The following is a 17,181-nucleotide window of genomic DNA, read 5'->3' on the forward strand; positions in this document are numbered from 1 at the left end:
GAGCTTAGCTGTTGGAGTACTTGGGCATGAAGCGCAGCATGGCAGACGATGGTCGAGATGAAACTGCCCGGCTGCCGAGCTCCCAGGAGAATGGGCAGGCAGTTGGGTTAGGTAGTGCTCAGCAAGGTTTATGTTGACAGATGGGATAGCAGTGCCACGTGTTGAGAGGTCACTGGGAGTAGATTTGGGGCGCAGAAGGTATATAATCACGTCTGCGCCCCCCATACGCGGACAGATGAACATTTGGTGAGACATACACTAAACACTCAACACTCTCCCTTCTCTCTATCTATCCCCTGGTGTGTGTTCTAACTTGACCGTCGGAGGGGTTTTCCAGCCACACACCGCCGGGTAGCTCACTGCCTTTGTGTACGCAGGTGATCGGATAGAAGCGGAGCTTGGAAGAAAGGAGTACGGGCTTGCCTGAATATTTGCTCCCCGTACACACATCTTTTAGGAACAAAAATATCTCAATATACACATTTTTAAGTGCCAAAATTCATAATTTTGTTCGGCTATAGAGTGCCAAATTATTTCCTTTTTTTCGGCTTTTTAGTGCCGAATTATTCTATTATTTTCAGCTTTGTACAACCGAATGAAAATTGTTTTCTTCAGATCACATCCACTAAAGAAACTGAGGTTCGATCGGATATTATGGTGGATTTTACTAGTCATTTTACTGCTAAACAGGTAACGTTTAACATGAAATTCGTAAGTTCATAATTTTTATTAATTAGTTTGTTTAGTTTGTTCTTATGAAAGTTGTGTGACATTATATATAGGTTTTCGACAGCAAAGATGAATTGCTCACTTGGGTACGTGATATTGGAAGGGCAAATGGCTTTGTTATTGTTATAAGGACGTCGGACTATGGTGGCGGTACCAAGAGACCAAAATTTTATCTTGCTTGTGAGCGGAGTGGGAAGTATAGATCACGTAAAAAGATGAAAGATGGCTCAAAAGACTTATTGGGACAAACTGGTACAGAGAAGTGCGAATGTCCATTTGATTTGAAGGCATAAAAGTTGAAAACAAACGACGAATAGATATTGAATGTCGTTTGTGGATTGCATAATCATCGAGCTGCGGAGCATCTCCGAGGACATTCATATTCAGGGAGATTGTCAGCTAATGAAAAGTCGTTGTTAGTAGATATGTCAAAGAGCCTAGTAAGACCAAAAGAGATACTCATTACACTCAAACAGAGGGATGCCCTTAATATGAGCACAATGAAGACAGTTTATAATGTACGACATCGATGTAGGGTTCTACAGAAAGCTGGTAGATCCTAGATGCAACAACTACTGGGTGAATTAGCAAAACATAAGTACATTGAGCGTTATTAATGTGAGGAAGGCTCTATGACTGTCACAGACTTGTTTTGGGCACATCTAGTGAGTTTGGATTTGCTTCGTACATTCCGTCGTGTGTTGATTATGGATTGCACATATAAGACAAATAGATATCGGCTTCCTCTTCTTGAAATTGTGGGAGTGACATCAACTCATATGACATTCTCCGTGGCTATCGCATACTTACAAACTAAGCGGGTTGATAATTATGCATGGGCGTTACAAACAATGCGTGATCTTATAGACAACAGTGTTTTACCTAAAGTCATTGTCACAGACAGAGAGCTTGCTTTGATGAATACCAATGACAACACTTTTTCGAATGCTCGACATTTGTTATGTCGTTGGCATATTAATAAGAATGTATTGACGAAATGCAAGAATTTGAGACAAAAGAAAAATGGGACAAGTTTAACACTGCATGGAACTATGTGGTATTGCCATCGATTGAAGAGGAATATAATGATCACCTTGCAACACTGCATAAGGATTTCAGTAACTATTCGGAGGCAATCAAGTATGTTACAGTGAGTTGGTTGAATCCATATCAAGAAAAATTCATTGTGGTACATACAAACACGTGTATGCATTTTGGCAATGTTACAACCAATCAGTAATATTTGTTTTTTTTTTATTTCTTATAAATCATATTGCTATTTTTAATTATTATGCTTGACTATTTTTGTTTAGATCCATATGAACAGGGTTGAGAGTGATCATGCTAGATTGAAGAGGCAATTAGGCTCAATTCAACAACATTTGAGATTTCATTTGAAAAAATACATTGTCTACTTGAGTTGCAGCACATTCAAGTTAAAGCATCATTCGAGAAGAGTTTGACAACTATGCAACATCAATTCAAACATTCTCAATTCAGAGAGCTCCAGGGTAATGTGTCTATTTGTGCATTGAAGTACGTGTTGGCAGAGAGTAAGAGAGCAAATTCAGTTGGAATTGATGTTGCAACATGTAGGTGTGTTCTTAGGCGCACACATGGTTTATCTTGTGCTCACGAGATTGCAGATTACATGAGAAAAGGCCGTCCTATTCCACTCAGTAGCATACATGTACATTGGATGTGGCTTACTATATGTGTGCATAATCCGAAGGTTGAGAAATTGGAATTGACTTGTATTCCAGAACTTGAGATGATTTTGAAGCGGTTCAATGAGTCTGATATTGCCATGAAATTAGATATATAGAAGAAGTTGAGGAAAATTACAAATCCAACAAGCACTTTTCTTATTGAGCTTGATGTGAAACCTAATCCACATCGAGGACATAAGAAAACTGATATATCTTGTCGTCGTGACCCGTGTGCATTTGAGTTGGTTGACGATGGCCATGATAGCCAGAGCACATTAGCTTCCAGTCAGTCAAAGAAAAAGAGAGCTTCGAAAGTGCTTGATAAGAAGCAGAATGTGAAGACAAAGACATATCGTACAAGAACAAGTTTACCGAGTGCATATGCTGGTAACTTCCCACCTATGTTAATACCATTCATAAAGTTGATGAAGGATGTAGATGATGATGGGAATTGTGGTTTTAGAGCTATTGCGAGTTTACTTGTTCTTGGAAAGAATGACTGGGTGAAAGTTAGGCGTGATCTGCTATTTGAATTGAACAATTACAAAGATGAATACGTCGTACTATACGGGTCGCATGAGAGGGTTGAGGAGCTGACATACATCCTTTCATATTTTGAAGATAGCGCAAGCTTTGATAGTTGGATGACTATGCCTGACATAGGACATCTTATTGCATTATTTTATAATGTAGTCTTGTACCACTTGTCATTGTAACAGTGTCTGACTTTCTTACCTTTGAGATCACCACCAGTAACCCTAGCTGATTGCCGTGAGATTGCCATTGGATTTGTCAATGGAAATCATTTTGTGCAGGTATAAGTTATGAAAATAACGGTACATTGTTGTTTAATATTTGTGTAATTGCAAATTTGATGGATTTGGTAAAGATGTGTAAAATTTTTGGATGTACGTGCAGGTATTTTTAAAGGCCGGTCATCCAGTTCCTCCCATTGCTGTGCTTTGGCGAGTTCACCATCACCCTTGTGCATCAGAATGAGAGAATGCATATGTTAGCTACATTCAAAAATTCAAAGATAACATAGGACCTAATGTAGCTACTCGGGAGACATTTGATGTAGTTGACATAGATTGATGTATTAGAGAGTAGTCATGAGAGATTTAAGACTTTAGAGAGCAGTCATTAGTTTTTATGATTTACTAGTTCACATAGATTGATGTAATGGTCATTTTTTTTAAATACAATATCATATGAGTTATAGTTCTCTTATTTATGGAATAGATGTCATATTATTTTTACATTGTCTGAACGCAAAACGAAATGAAAATAATATTAACCAAGTGCAACTACTGTTAAAGATTTTTCATTTTAAACAATAAGTATGTAAGAAGAACTAGTAATATTAACTAGTAGTTCAATCCATCAACATCATCACAACATACATGCCTCCGTATACATAATCCAAGAAGTACATAATCCAAAGATGATAATAATATTTGTCTTCTTATACCCACTAGCACCATCAGAAACCATCTGTGCTAGCATTATGAACTACTATCAACTACGTGACCGGCGAGTGTAATGTGCTCCAAAACGATGTGTAGAAGAACAGCTGGGTATAGACCGACCCTGAGCGGATGTGTTAGGCACAGCTTCACTAATGTGTTGATCTTGAAGAAACTATTCAATTGCATCAATTGCATAGTAAAGTCTATCAGGATGTTAAACAATGTCCTCATAGCTAGCCTCAACGAAAGGATGAGTAATCTGATATATCTGTGACATACGCTACATTACAAGAACAAATACAACATTATACACAAACCTATAATAGTTTACATAAATAATTTGTAATAGTGCTCCTAAAAAAAAAAAGAATCTGTGCATCTTGGCTAAGATACTGATAATGATGAATATTTGGGTCCACCTGAGAATGACGCGCAGGGTTTTGAACATACATATGGGTAATGGTTTTGTACCAATCCATGTAACCAGGAACACAATCCCAAGGCTGTTGTACCAATGTACTCCTCCTCCGATCAGATAACACATGGTTATCCCACGCCTCCCAAATGATGTCTAAGTATGCATACATAACATTGTAGCGTGGAGCTGTGGCTGCTCGAGAGGCACGCATAGGGCCAAGTGGTGGATTAGGGATTGTTTGCACTCTGCCAAACTGTCTCAAAACTCTATCAGGGTGATATGGTTCAACTACTTCCAAACACTTTAGGCAATCATGGTAGAACGTAACTAGGTGACATGGACGGACATCTCTGTGACTCTGGTACGGGTCCTAAATAACCTACAAACAATAATAATTGTAAGATATGACAACTATAAATTTTGTATGATATTGAGTTTCAAATTTTGAAGGACTTTCTAACTTACATCATGTACACTCAACCTATCAAGCTTCTGTCGAAAAGCCTGCAACTATGTCTCTTCACCAAACTCTCTCCGAGAAGTCCAACGGTAAACATGTGGCATGTCTCGAGTGTAATTCATATTCAAGTGTGGTCGGAATCCACGAAAGTACTCATAAATCCATCCCTCAAGAAGTGTCATGTAACCGGCTATTTGTTTTATGCCGGACCTACTAGCGTGCCCCATCTGTCTATATAAGTATGCCAATATAGCAACACCCCAAGCATATGAAGATACAATCGTCAAATCGGACAACAAACTCAAATAAACAGCGGGGACCCTAGTACTAGTCTTGTCACTGAAAAGTGTACAACCCAACAAAAATAGCAAGTATGCTCTACCTGCACATGCAATTCTTTCCAATGAATCATTGTCTGTGACATTATGAAAGTATGCCATCAGCCACTCAAGCCTCACTGAATTGTTTCCAACACTAGACATCTCATGTCTAACCTCTTGCTCATTAATTTCCAAGGTATTAACTACTATTGTAATGGCCCACCTTTCTGACAACTTACGCACACTAATAGATTTGCCTACAATGGGAAGCCCTAGGATAGTGGCGACATCGTCCAATGTGATAGTCATCTCTCCAACAGTCAAATGGAAGGTGTTTGTCTCCGATTGTCATCTCTCAACAAAACTAGACATTACAATTTTGTTGACAAAACGGTACGTGCAACGAGCTAATTATGCAAGTTCTGATATCTCCACAATGTTTACAAATGTAGCTTTGTTTCCTTATTCCTGCCATAGCCACGAACAAATCTTAGACGAGTGATTATGACACTTCAAGGGCCCCCTTTCATCAGCACCATTCCAAATAGCTGCAGCAACATGACTTTTAAAACTTTTAAGGATTGATGGGTCAGTTGGCCCTCCCAGAAATGGCTGAGTAAGGATATCTTCATCAACAATGTTAGCATCATCACTAGTAGGGTCATCATCCATAACTGGTGCATCTTGTATAGGATCATCATCCATGGCAATGTGTGTGTCATCATAATGCACTCGAGCACGTCTATGTCCACGTCTCTCTAATTCCCGGAGTCTTCTATTCAAAGTTGTTACTGATTGACGTTGACTGGGACTGGCATCCATCTGCATAAGGAAAATTGTTCTCATCAACCCAATATAATGAAACAGTATAAACACTCTCAGAAAGGGATAACATCAATGCGAGTAATAAGTAACCTAACCATGCCACCTTAATGAAATCTAATATGCAGTTATAGACCATTAAATTGAAATTTTGGGTGATGTGAACTTAAGAAAATAAGTTAAGGACATAACCTTACTACTGATGAAAGAGTGAGACTAAGATTTGTTGAAAAATTATAATGTAAACATGGATATAGCAAAACTATTTGTATTCTATACAGACCATTCACCAATTAGTTTGGTAATGTTCACAACATGCCAAAAACATATTAACTTCACTTCGGCCAATTTACCAAGGCAGCAGGGTCATTAATCAATACCAACATCATTTTTCAAACAATCAAAGGACTGCCCATCACTTGTCTTTGTACATTCTATTTGATTGTAAATTTGTTGTAGCTGTAAGTATACAACCAAACACCAAATTTGGCCCCAATTTCAATGTTTTGAAAGGACAAACCCCTAATGTTCTATGTAATGCAATTGTTTTGTTCAGCTATTAAGGTAACAGCATTTTTGAAGACCTATGTTTAACTACTTAAGCTAACAATATAATGTGAAAATACCAATACTGCACAAATTTTTGTTTCTATTGTTATGCATTGAATTTTGCAAAAAATAAATAAATACATAAACATACCCATAAAATAAAATTGTTGGAAAAACTTACAGTAAAACCAATCTTGGTAGCCTATGTAACTTATGTAACTTGGTGATTCGGAACTATTGGACCGAAAAAATATACTAAATTCGGCAGAAAAACTTCAAAATTTTGTATTTTGTTCGGTTTTGATAAGTCGAAAATGTACCCATTATTCAGTTATTAAGTTCTGATTTAAAAAAATTCGGAAACCCAGTCCCGAAAGCTCCAACCCGGACAGCCATGGAAAAATCAATGTTTTATATGCCAATGGAGTGCAGATATATCCGAAAATGATAAATGTAATAACAAAATGATAAATGTAATATGAAAATCGAAAGATTTCTTACCTTAAACAAAGGATTCAATAGTTTTGAGTGGAGATTCAATGGATCTCTTCTAGTTCTTCAATGAAGGTGAAGAAAGTTCAAAACTTTTTCTTTTTTGTTTTCTCTGTTTCAATGAAGTCAATGTCTTCACAAAAGTGGGTGGACTATAAATTTCAATTAAGATCAATTAAAGTGTGTGCATTTTAAGATAAAGTGTGTGTACCATTTATGAAACATGGATGTAATTGTAATTTTAAGGGTGTGAATTGAGAAAATTAGTTCATAATCAAATTAATAGGGGTGTGTAGTGAGAAAAGATTTGCCTTGAGTTTATTAGGTGGGTGGAAATAGAATTTACCATTCTAATTAGATTGCACAGTTCATTACCATTACATTAATCCGTATCAATTTATACCGTTTTATTTGTTAATTGCAATTTAAATTTTAAAATTTATAATCCATTTTCAAAATCGTTTCTCTCCACTATAATTGATACATATATATTTTTTAACTTATAATGAATTATCAAAATAAAAATGTGTGAAAGAGATTTAATATATGAAATTTATTACAAATTAGTAGTTATATACATGAAAGATATTATGTAAATTAGTTTGTATTATATATATGAAAAATATTATGTAAATTAGTGTTATATATTATGCAAAAACCTGATAATTGGTTAGAATATTGTTCAATCTGCCAATCCGCTCAAAATCGCTCAAACCACAATTTGCTAATTCGCTAATCCGACATTCATTTTATAATTTTAATCTCAAACCGTCCGAACTGTATCGCGCGCACCCCTTGTCTCAACCCAAGTCACTAATAATTCCCAAAACCCCTACTTATTTGATTACTTGCATCATGTAATGATTTAAATTAGTGTTGATTATAAATAATTAAGTAAATTACAAATACACTTCTTAAGATCTACTTATAAATATGCCATTGTCAAAATTTTTCATTTAATAAAATTGACACAAAATATATATATATATATATATCTAAGGGTAAATTATAGTTACCTCCCTTAAGATTTCTGAAAATTACAGAGACCTCTCATGAGATTTTAATAATTACAATAATCTCTCCTATTTTTGTTGATATTACCAAGATTCTCCCAAAAGTTGACTATCGTTACACTAAGGCCTCGTTTGGCAGCTTTTTGTTTTAGCCAAAAAGTAAAAAAGTCACTACGGAAGGTGAAAATTACCCTTACAAGGAAAGCGAGATGATAAGCCCAATCAGTTGCAATCTGCGAAGAGAAACAATTTGTCAGTAATCACTCCCGACCTAAGTTAGTCAAGAGGACCCTCCGACGATCAAGTCAGTACATTGATTGGCTATAGGTAATTTCTAAATAAATATTTTCATTGAAACATGATTTTTGCCTACATTCAATCTCCCATTTTTGTTGTGTCCATTTATCTATTTATAGATGTTCTAGTTCAAACCTCTTCTGTTAGATCTTTATTTTGATCGTAGGGTTCTGCATGTTGTTTGGTCTTGGTTGGGCAGCTTGCCAACTTGCTTTATGTCCTTGATCGTTGGATCTTCGGCGTTTGGACAACCTAGATGATGCCAAGTGGAAGTGGCCAACTTGCTTCTCATCATGTCCGTTGGATTAATTTGATTAGATGATCCAGTTGTTTCCTAGGCTTAGTCTACACTATAGCCTTGTCAGATTTATGTTCCCACCGTTGGATGTCCTTAATCTAACGCTCCTCTTCCACTTTACAGATTTTTTTTCTAGATGACTATCTTCTATTCTACCATGTGTCTTTTGTTGGATGACATGTTGTTGCCATATATAGACTCATTTATATCCTTTTTGTGCATTTGGGCCTTTTTCCTTTCTCGTGGTAGAAATTAGGTTTTAAATCTGGGCTCATAATTTTTTTCTCCACAATTGCCCCTCATTCGACAACCGATCTTGGTAGGTTGCCAAAGACATATTCCCGACCAGGTTTGATTCGACGCTTAATGCGAAGAGTCATCCATCCAATGACATGTGTTTTATTGTTTATGTGCTAATGGGGCCGCAATGATAGCACCCGTCTTTTCATGCGCCATTTTACTTCTAACACATTAAATGTAAGGGCAATTTCTTTACTCTTATCATTTTGTTTACACTCTTCTTTAAGACTTCTCAAGACGCGTCTAGTCCAAATCTTTTTTGAAGCTTCCATTCTCATTCTTTGTAAGTTCTCTATCTCTTGCCTTTTCTTCAGTTTCTTGTGTCTTGCTTGCTTTTCCTTTTCCTAAAAAAATGAATTGCCTTAGGAGTTTCTTTGAGTTTAAGGAAAACCTCCTTGAGTGTAGAACTCTTCATCGTATTCCTAATGATATAGTTGTTCGTTTGTCAAAGGCTAATGATGACCTTATTGAGGAGTCTGAGGTCAAGATCCCCCTTCTTCTCATCGTTATGGTCAATGGGAGTGTTCATTTCCCCTTGCATTCTCTTCTGAGGGAGGTGCTCTGTTTATAGAGTCGCAACATCTCAACTTTCTCCTAACTTCTTTAGGATAGTAATAGAGGTAGTAGATGTAAATGAGATTCCAGGGATAAACCTGGGACTCCCTAAGATTAGTTACTATTACAACTTCGTTCCAACCACCAAGGGGAGGTTAAAATTTTATTTTAAGCCCAAAAATAAGCATCGTCAAATTAGTTCAGATGCTCTTTGACTCTAGCAAGGGAGTAAATGACGTAATTGCGATTATTGAGGGAAATTGGGAATTTTCCCCTAGCACTGATAGGGTATGGTCTATACCCAAGGTTTTCAACAATCCAAGTTGTCTACTTTCATCATTTTTTTGTTCAACATCATTTTTTTTAATTATGTCTGTTGTCTTCTATGAATCATTATTCTAAATTGCATTTTGCTCTTTTTATTTATTTATTTATTTTTATTTGTAGGTTCCGCTGTCTACTCTCATCCTAGCGAGTAGGAGGATCAAGTCAAATTTTCTCTTCTCCATCAACTTTGGGCTTATAGAGGCCCATTTGAACAAAGAGGTCAAGGTTGGGTTACCCACATCTTTCTCTCCTATGTGCCCTACTATAACACTGTAGTTGCAACTGATGGGGTCCCTCTTAGTGCCGATAGTGGTGTGGACTTCTACATTCTCCCTCACCTCCAAGAAGCTGTTGAAGATGAAGAGGCTCCCACTATTGATAAGTTGATTGCTGAGGTCCCTCTAGCCAAAGAGAAGCAAATCCAAGAATAGCTTGCTGACTTAGAGTCCACAGTTTCTAAAATTATGTCGCCGAAGAATTTTTTGTCTTTGATTGTTGATAGGAAATGCCAAAGAGATGGCGGATCCTTTACTAATTCAGCCATTTCTCAACAATCTCTGATCGTTGTGGCCAATGACACCTCTGCTACGGTTGTCTTTGATTCCCCTTCTGCAGTGGTTGCCTCTAATCCTCATCCTTTTGAACAAAGCTTTGGTGAGCGGCCAGTGGATCAATCAACAAAAAGGTGAAAGAAGCGCCGATCTGACCCTTCTCTCGTCTCTTGTATTGTTCCTTCCTAGGAGATCGCTTCTTCCAATCCTCCTTTAATTCTGATGCCACAACTGAAGGATCGACTGCTTTTGAGCACTGATTCGGCAATGGCGGATCCCGAAATAGCTGTCGCCATTGTTCGTAGCTTCATGCTTCCAGCAGACGATGGTTGGCTGCGAGAGCAGTCGGATGTGGCCATCTTTTCTCAGGCCTTGCACTTTTCTTTGGCAGTATGTATCTTTGACATTTTTTCCTTCTTTTTCTTGTCTCTTTTTGTTTGAGCTCTGCCTTATTGCTTTGTGTTTTATCGTCATAGGGTCTTTATTCTGCTAACCAAGCCATGCATTGACATGATAGGCTTGTCTGAGCTGAGACAAGCTTAAGTTTGTGAAAGAAAAGCAAGACGAGAGAGTGAAGAAGCTGGAGCACAGGATGGCGACTTCCGAAGGCAGGGTTATAGAGGTAGAGTGAAAGCTCTCCACTATTTTTGAAAAGGGAGAAGGAGTAGCTCTCCACTATTTCTGATGAACTCAAGGCCAATCAAGAGGCAACCACCAAAGCTGTTAAGGATAAGGGATATGCTGAAGCCATATTCGCTAATGACGAGTAGTTCTCTAAGTTGGAGAACCTTCTTTTTGAGGTGGGCTGTTGGCTGCTTTTCGAGCCGCCATTGTTCCGGAAGGGTCCCGGTTTATGAAGAACATCCATTATCCTCGTCCAGAAGCCTTGGTGAGGGCAAGTAAGGAGGCTGTTGGAGCCAGCAAAGAGAATCCCCCTGCAAATGAATGAAGATTTTTCTTTTTTCTATTTTCTTGTTTCTAAATTGTTTGTTTGTTTGTTTTGATTTGTTTTGTTTTTTTTTTTTTTTTTTGTGAACATTTTAATTCTATGAACAACCTTTATTTAGTTTGCTTTCTTGTTTATTTGTACTTATATATTTTGTGTTTGTGGATGGAATCTATTTTATGTGCTCTGGTTTTAAGAGATTTATTAGAATACTTGCCAATGTATATATATATATATATATATTTTTATGTTAAATACTTCTACCCTTTGCTCTATTCTCTACTCTAAGAAAGAGCTCGGCAACATCCCTGCTGATGTTACTACCCCATAGTTAGGTTTTGCTGATAGGAAATCATCATAGATTCGTTCCTTGCTATAAGCAAGAGATCAACCACATCCTTGCAGATTATACTATCCCTTGGATAGGTTTTGTTTGTAGAAAACCATCTTAGATTTGTTTCTTGTCGTAAGAAAGAGATAGCCAGCATCCCTATCGATGATACTATCCATTAGATTGGTTTTTGTTTGTAGAAAACCATCATAGGCTTGTTCCTTGCTCTAAGCAAGAGATCGACAACATCCTTGCTAATGATACTATCCCCTGGATTGGTTTTTGTTTGTAGAAAACCATCATAGGTTTGTTCCTTTCTCTAAGCAAGAGATCGACAACATCCTTGCTAATGATACTATCCCCTGGATTGGTTTTTGTTTGTAGAAAACCATCATAGGTTTGTTCCTTTCTCTAAGCAAGAGATCGACAACATCCTTGCTAATGATACTATCCCCTGGATTGGTTTTTGTTTGTAGAAAACCATCATAGGTTTGTGTAGTGGGTAAAAATTGTTCCACTTGGCTGCAGCAGTGACGTGGTGGGTTTCTCTCTACTTTAGACCTAAAAAGTCCTCACTGAAAGGTGAAGGGGGCTGACTAGAGCTGCCTTGGGTCCCTCCAATGCTTAAGTCAGTGACAAAGTAGACAAAGGTGCGAAATGATTAGATTAGGGTTTAGGTTGAAGTGGTTGTGTACCTTCGTTATACTTATTACCTCCCCTTTTATAGCTTGCTCCCACTAGCCATTGTGGGCTGTTAGGCTTCTCTACACTCCTTATGTCAACCTCGTTTCCTTAGGGATTGTGTTCTATCAAATGTGGATTTTTAGGCATTGGTTGGGCCTAAAATACAGGGACATGTGTTGATTGGGTCCACTCCCTCCTAAGGCGTGCTTCCTGCCACCTTTCCTCTGTCCACAAACTCCCCTGACCTAGTCTAGTGCTGGACCTCCTTACCAAACTCAAACCATCTAGGGCTGAATTCCCAATTCCTTGGTAAATTTGCCTTCGTGTTGTGACTGCCAGTTCAAGAATTTCAGTCCTACCTGAGCTTGATTTATTTTAGCCTCCCAAAATTGCCCCCCAACTCCGGCTTCTTTTCTTCTCTTATGTTGAAAAGGAGTTGGAGTTTTGATTGCCACTGCACAGTTTTTTTCCCATAATTCTAGGGTTTTGTGCTGGGCATTTCAATTTTCTAACGGAAAGGTGTCCCTTCATCTGACACACCACCGTTCACTTGTTTTAAGTGTGGTCAGTTAGGCCACAAGTCTTCAGTTTTCCCGCAGAGAAGAAGAGGGCAACAGTCTACACCGTCTTCGGCTCGTCCTTAGAGCCAGAGTCAGGGGGAGGGGTCAGTCGCGTATTTGTTATTAGTGTGGGCAGGCAAGGCACTTGAGGAGGTTTTTCCCTCAATTTGGTGGCACATCTAGTGCGTCTAGTGCGAGGTAAACACAGAGCCATCAACCAGCGCAGTCAGCATAGGCCTCGAGGGCCAATCAGGGAGCCATGTTGGCTCAATCCATGTATCAGGCCTATGCTTCGAGGGATGAGTAGGTAAAGCAAAGGCCTTTAGGACGTGTATTTATTGTTACCACACCAGATCAGTTGCCAACGCCTTCCATAGTGAGAGGTAACTTTTTGTTGTTCAACTCTATTATCAATGTGTTGATTGATACTGGTGCATCTCATTCATTCATATCGTTTTCTTTTATATCCGATTTGGGTTTGGAGTTTGAATTGGTGGAGTCTACTTTGTTGGATGAGACACTTATTGGGGATAGAGTGACATTAGGTCAATTATGCAGCTCTTGTGAGATTGAGGCAATGGATCGTTTGGTCTCTTCAATTTTATTGTTCTGGATATGCATGCTTTGACGTAATTCTGGGTAAAGATTAGTTGACTCATTACTGGGCTTTGAGAGATTGCCATTGTATGAGGGTGTTAATGTGTACGCCATCAGGAGACTACTTCTATTTTATGTGTGACCGAGGCGATAGTCCTACCCCATCGTTGTATGACCTTAAGGGTCGAAGAAAGTTAAGTTTTCTTTTTGCCATCACAGTAGTAAATAAGGGTAATATAATTCGAGGTGAATTGCTGAGAGTAGGTCGAGAATATCCAGATGTTTTTTCGGAAGATCTCACATAGTTGCCTCCATATAAAGAGATTGAGTTCTCAGTTGTCTTAGCATCAGGCACGGTTCTGATTTCCATGGCACTATATAGGTTTGCACCAGCCGAGTTGTGTGAGTCAAAGGTGCAGCTTTAGGATTTGTTAGATAAGGGCTTCATCTGTCCTAGTACATCAACTTGGAGAGCACCGGCTCTCATTGCCAAGAAGAAAGATTGCACAATGCGACTGTGCATTGATTACCTTAAGTTGAACTGGGTAACGGCTAAGAACAAGTAGTCATTACCACGAATAGATGATATGTTTGACCAGTTGAAGGGGTTTTTTTTTTTATTTTTCTAAGGTTGATTTAAGATTGGGGTATCACCAGCTGTGGGTAAAGGGGAAGGATATTCTAAAAATGACATTTCATATGCAGTATGGCCGTTACGAGTTCTTAGTGATGCCTTTTGGGTTGACCAACACCGAATTTGTTCATGGACTTGATGAATCAAGTCTTTTGTGGGTTCTTAAATCGATTCATGGTTATCTTCATTGACAACATCTTAGTCTACTCACTCTCCAAGGAGGAACATGAGAAACACTTGTGGGTTGTACTTGAGTTTCTTAAAGCACATCGATTATATGCTAAGGTTGGGAAGTGTGAGTTTTGGCTCAGCAAAGTTAAGTTCCTAGACCATATGGTGTCCAGGGAAGGAGTGATCATGGATTCATCTAAGATAGATGCAGTGCAAGATTGGAAACTGTAAGGACCCCAAAATGCATATAAGAAATCATTGGTATTTAACTATGAGATGAGGTGTTTTAATTTAATTATATCTTTTGGAATTGAAGCATTATCTATTGAGTTACGGATTTAAAATTGAAATTACCGACCTATATGGGTTCAGAAATCAAAATTGAGTACTTGGATATGTTAATGGGAATTTTTGGAACTATTTGGGACAATTAATTGGAAATCTAATTTGTCTGATTTGTTAATGCACGTTTGGGTAGTTAACTTTATACTGCAAATTGAAGGCATTAGAGGCTTCAGAAACCAGAACAGGGGACATATTTATGATCCTCATAATTTTTAGAGTTATCTGGGAAGTTTAATTGAAATTTGATTTCGTACGAATCGTAAGGCCACGTTTGGCTCTCTCTATTGTGTTATGTTGGTGTGTATGTGTATACTTATATTATGGGTGCCTTATGAGTGGATGGACTCATCTATTAGAATCAAAAAAAGATATATCTAGAGGAAAGGGGGAGCCACGTGAGAGAGGGAGAGATAGAGAACTCAAGGAGAAGAGGGAAGGAAGAGCTTAAGAATGAAGAGGAAAGATGGGAAAATTGATGGAATTACTTCAAGAGATTGGCTCTAGGTATGTGAAATCAACTTAACCCCTTAAGATTGATCTATTACTAGTTTAAATTCATGATCTCAAATGAAGAGAAACCACCTAATTGAGTTTTGGTTGATAGATATAAGTTTAGAAGAACTCTTTTCATGAATTGAACCTTGATTCCTTAAGAGTTGGTTAATTGAAGAATTAAAGTCATTATATTTGTTTATTTTGAGGTTATGATGTTTGATGGAGAATAATAATGTGAAATTGGTCATGTATTAAAGGGTTTTGGGCTTTGATTTACATGTAATTAAGGTTTGATTTTGAAAATGAGAAGTCCCAAATTTTCAGCCATTTTCGGACTGCAAACTGTCCAGGGCCGCACGTGCGGCACTGTTTTCCCGCACGTGCGGGAACAGCTCTGTCCAGCCAACTTTGAACAAGCATATCTTTTGCATCCGGACTCCGTTTTGAGTGATTCTTGAGCCTAAAATCAAGCCCCGGAAGTCTAGTTTCCAATGGTGGTGGTCTCACTTCCAAATTCTAAATAAAAAAATAGTTATGTCCAAATTAGTGACGACTGTTCACTTTCTGTTTACCGGTTTGTACCGTTTCTTCGTCTGAACCTTTCTCCTATCGATTCCTCCTATCTTATGAGGAATGAATTATAACATATGGAGGACTAATGAGTCTAGAACCACCATAGCTATTGAGTGAAGAATAAAAAGAGATTGGTTTTATTCTCATAATCTGTTATATGCATTGTGTTTGTAGGTCAAGACGAGGACATCGTTCCACCGCTATCAGAGACCTACCGCTGTGAGTAGTAGTACTATAGTCGCACGTTCAAGTATTGTTAATGATTCTCATTGTTAACATTCTATCCCTTGCAAGTAATTAAGTTAACAATATGTTGATTGGAAAATCTAGAGGCAATATTGAGCAGTCCATTCTGTTTACTGTTGACAATGAATACTAACTTTCTGTTATTTGCAAGATAGCTATAGTGATTCATGACGAACAAATAGAACGTATGAGGATTATGGAACTATGGTATTCCGGTATCTCTAGAATCATTCAATCGGTAAAATGTGTTTACCTTTTGTTAATAATTATCAAGAACGTTCTGTTAAACTTAAGTTAACTGCATTAACTCATGTGAATGATGCAATGGTTACCATTAGCACTCTGTTAATTGCAGGTCAACCATGTTAACATATATGAACGATTAAACAAAAGGGTATGTTACTGATTAATAGCTCAAGTGGACCATGTCATTTCTTAATGAATAAAGAGAATTTGTGTTCATCTTCGAAGAATCAAAATAATTGGAAAGTTATGTGAATCCATATGAATTTGAAGTTATTTTGTTGTGTTACATATGAACTCGAAGTTATTCAGAATCTATGACATGAACGCAAAAGTTTAACATCATTATGTGACCCACATAAGAATGTGAATTATTCTATTTTGTTAAGCGCACTGTAATGATATGATATACCAAGAAATGCTCTATTTTATGATATGTGACTCTATGAATTAATGAATGATTATCCATATATGTAAAAGTATTCGTGGCATCCTTAGCACAAGGCCCTTACCCGGGGGTAATAATACCGTGGTCTTATGGCCCTTGCCCGGGGGTAATAATACCGTGGTTCAAGTATGTTACAAGATATCTCTTGCCATCGACGGTCTCGTACGGATGGTACCACCGACGGTCTTGTACGGGTTGATTATGTTTTACCATCGACGGTCTCGTACGGATGGTACCACCGACGGTCTTGTACGGGTGGATTATGTTTTACCATCGACGGTCTTGTACGGGTGGATTATGTTTTACCATCGACGGTCTCGTACGGATGGTACCACCGACGGTCTTGTACGGGTGGATTATGTTTTACCATCAACGGTCTTGTACGGATGGTACCACCGACGGTCTTGTACGGGTGGGTTATGATCAAGCATGAACTCTGATTTCTGTTTCTGATTCAAGCATAAGTAAGAATATGTATGAATATGTTTCTATTTATCCGTTCCGTTTATGCCATGTTATAACATGATATGAATTGATCGGTCTTTAAGACCTAATGATTTCTGGTATGGAACAAAGTGCTGTACGGAACTAAGTGCTGC

The 17,181-nt window shown here is 38.0% G+C and overlaps 1 protein-coding gene and 1 long non-coding RNA gene across 2 annotated transcripts; both read left to right on the forward strand.

The window, feature by feature from the left end:
- Positions 1 to 1,726: 1,726 nt before the first annotated feature.
- On the forward strand, positions 1,727 to 3,437 carry LOC145803415 (uncharacterized). Its single transcript, XM_082896686.1, has 5 exons — positions 1,727 to 1,879; positions 2,156 to 2,419; positions 2,555 to 2,998; positions 3,158 to 3,253; positions 3,357 to 3,437. Exons 1-5 carry the CDS (start codon positions 1,727 to 1,729, stop codon positions 3,435 to 3,437), a joined length of 1,038 nt encoding a protein of 345 aa, XP_082752812.1.
- A 5,806-nt stretch (positions 3,438 to 9,243) lies between these two features.
- LOC145804092 (uncharacterized) lies at positions 9,244 to 11,379 on the forward strand. Its single transcript, XR_014345691.1, has 3 exons — positions 9,244 to 9,719; positions 9,879 to 10,699; positions 10,786 to 11,379. It is a non-coding gene; the product is annotated as an uncharacterized LOC145804092 (long non-coding RNA).
- The last annotated feature ends 5,802 nt before the right edge of the window (positions 11,380 to 17,181 follow it).

The sequence above is a fragment of the Camellia sinensis genome, chromosome 12 (genome assembly GCF_055761805.1).
Source record: "Camellia sinensis isolate YWXY chromosome 12, ASM5576180v1, whole genome shotgun sequence".
Classification (NCBI taxonomy): Eukaryota; Viridiplantae; Streptophyta; class Magnoliopsida; order Ericales; family Theaceae; genus Camellia; species Camellia sinensis.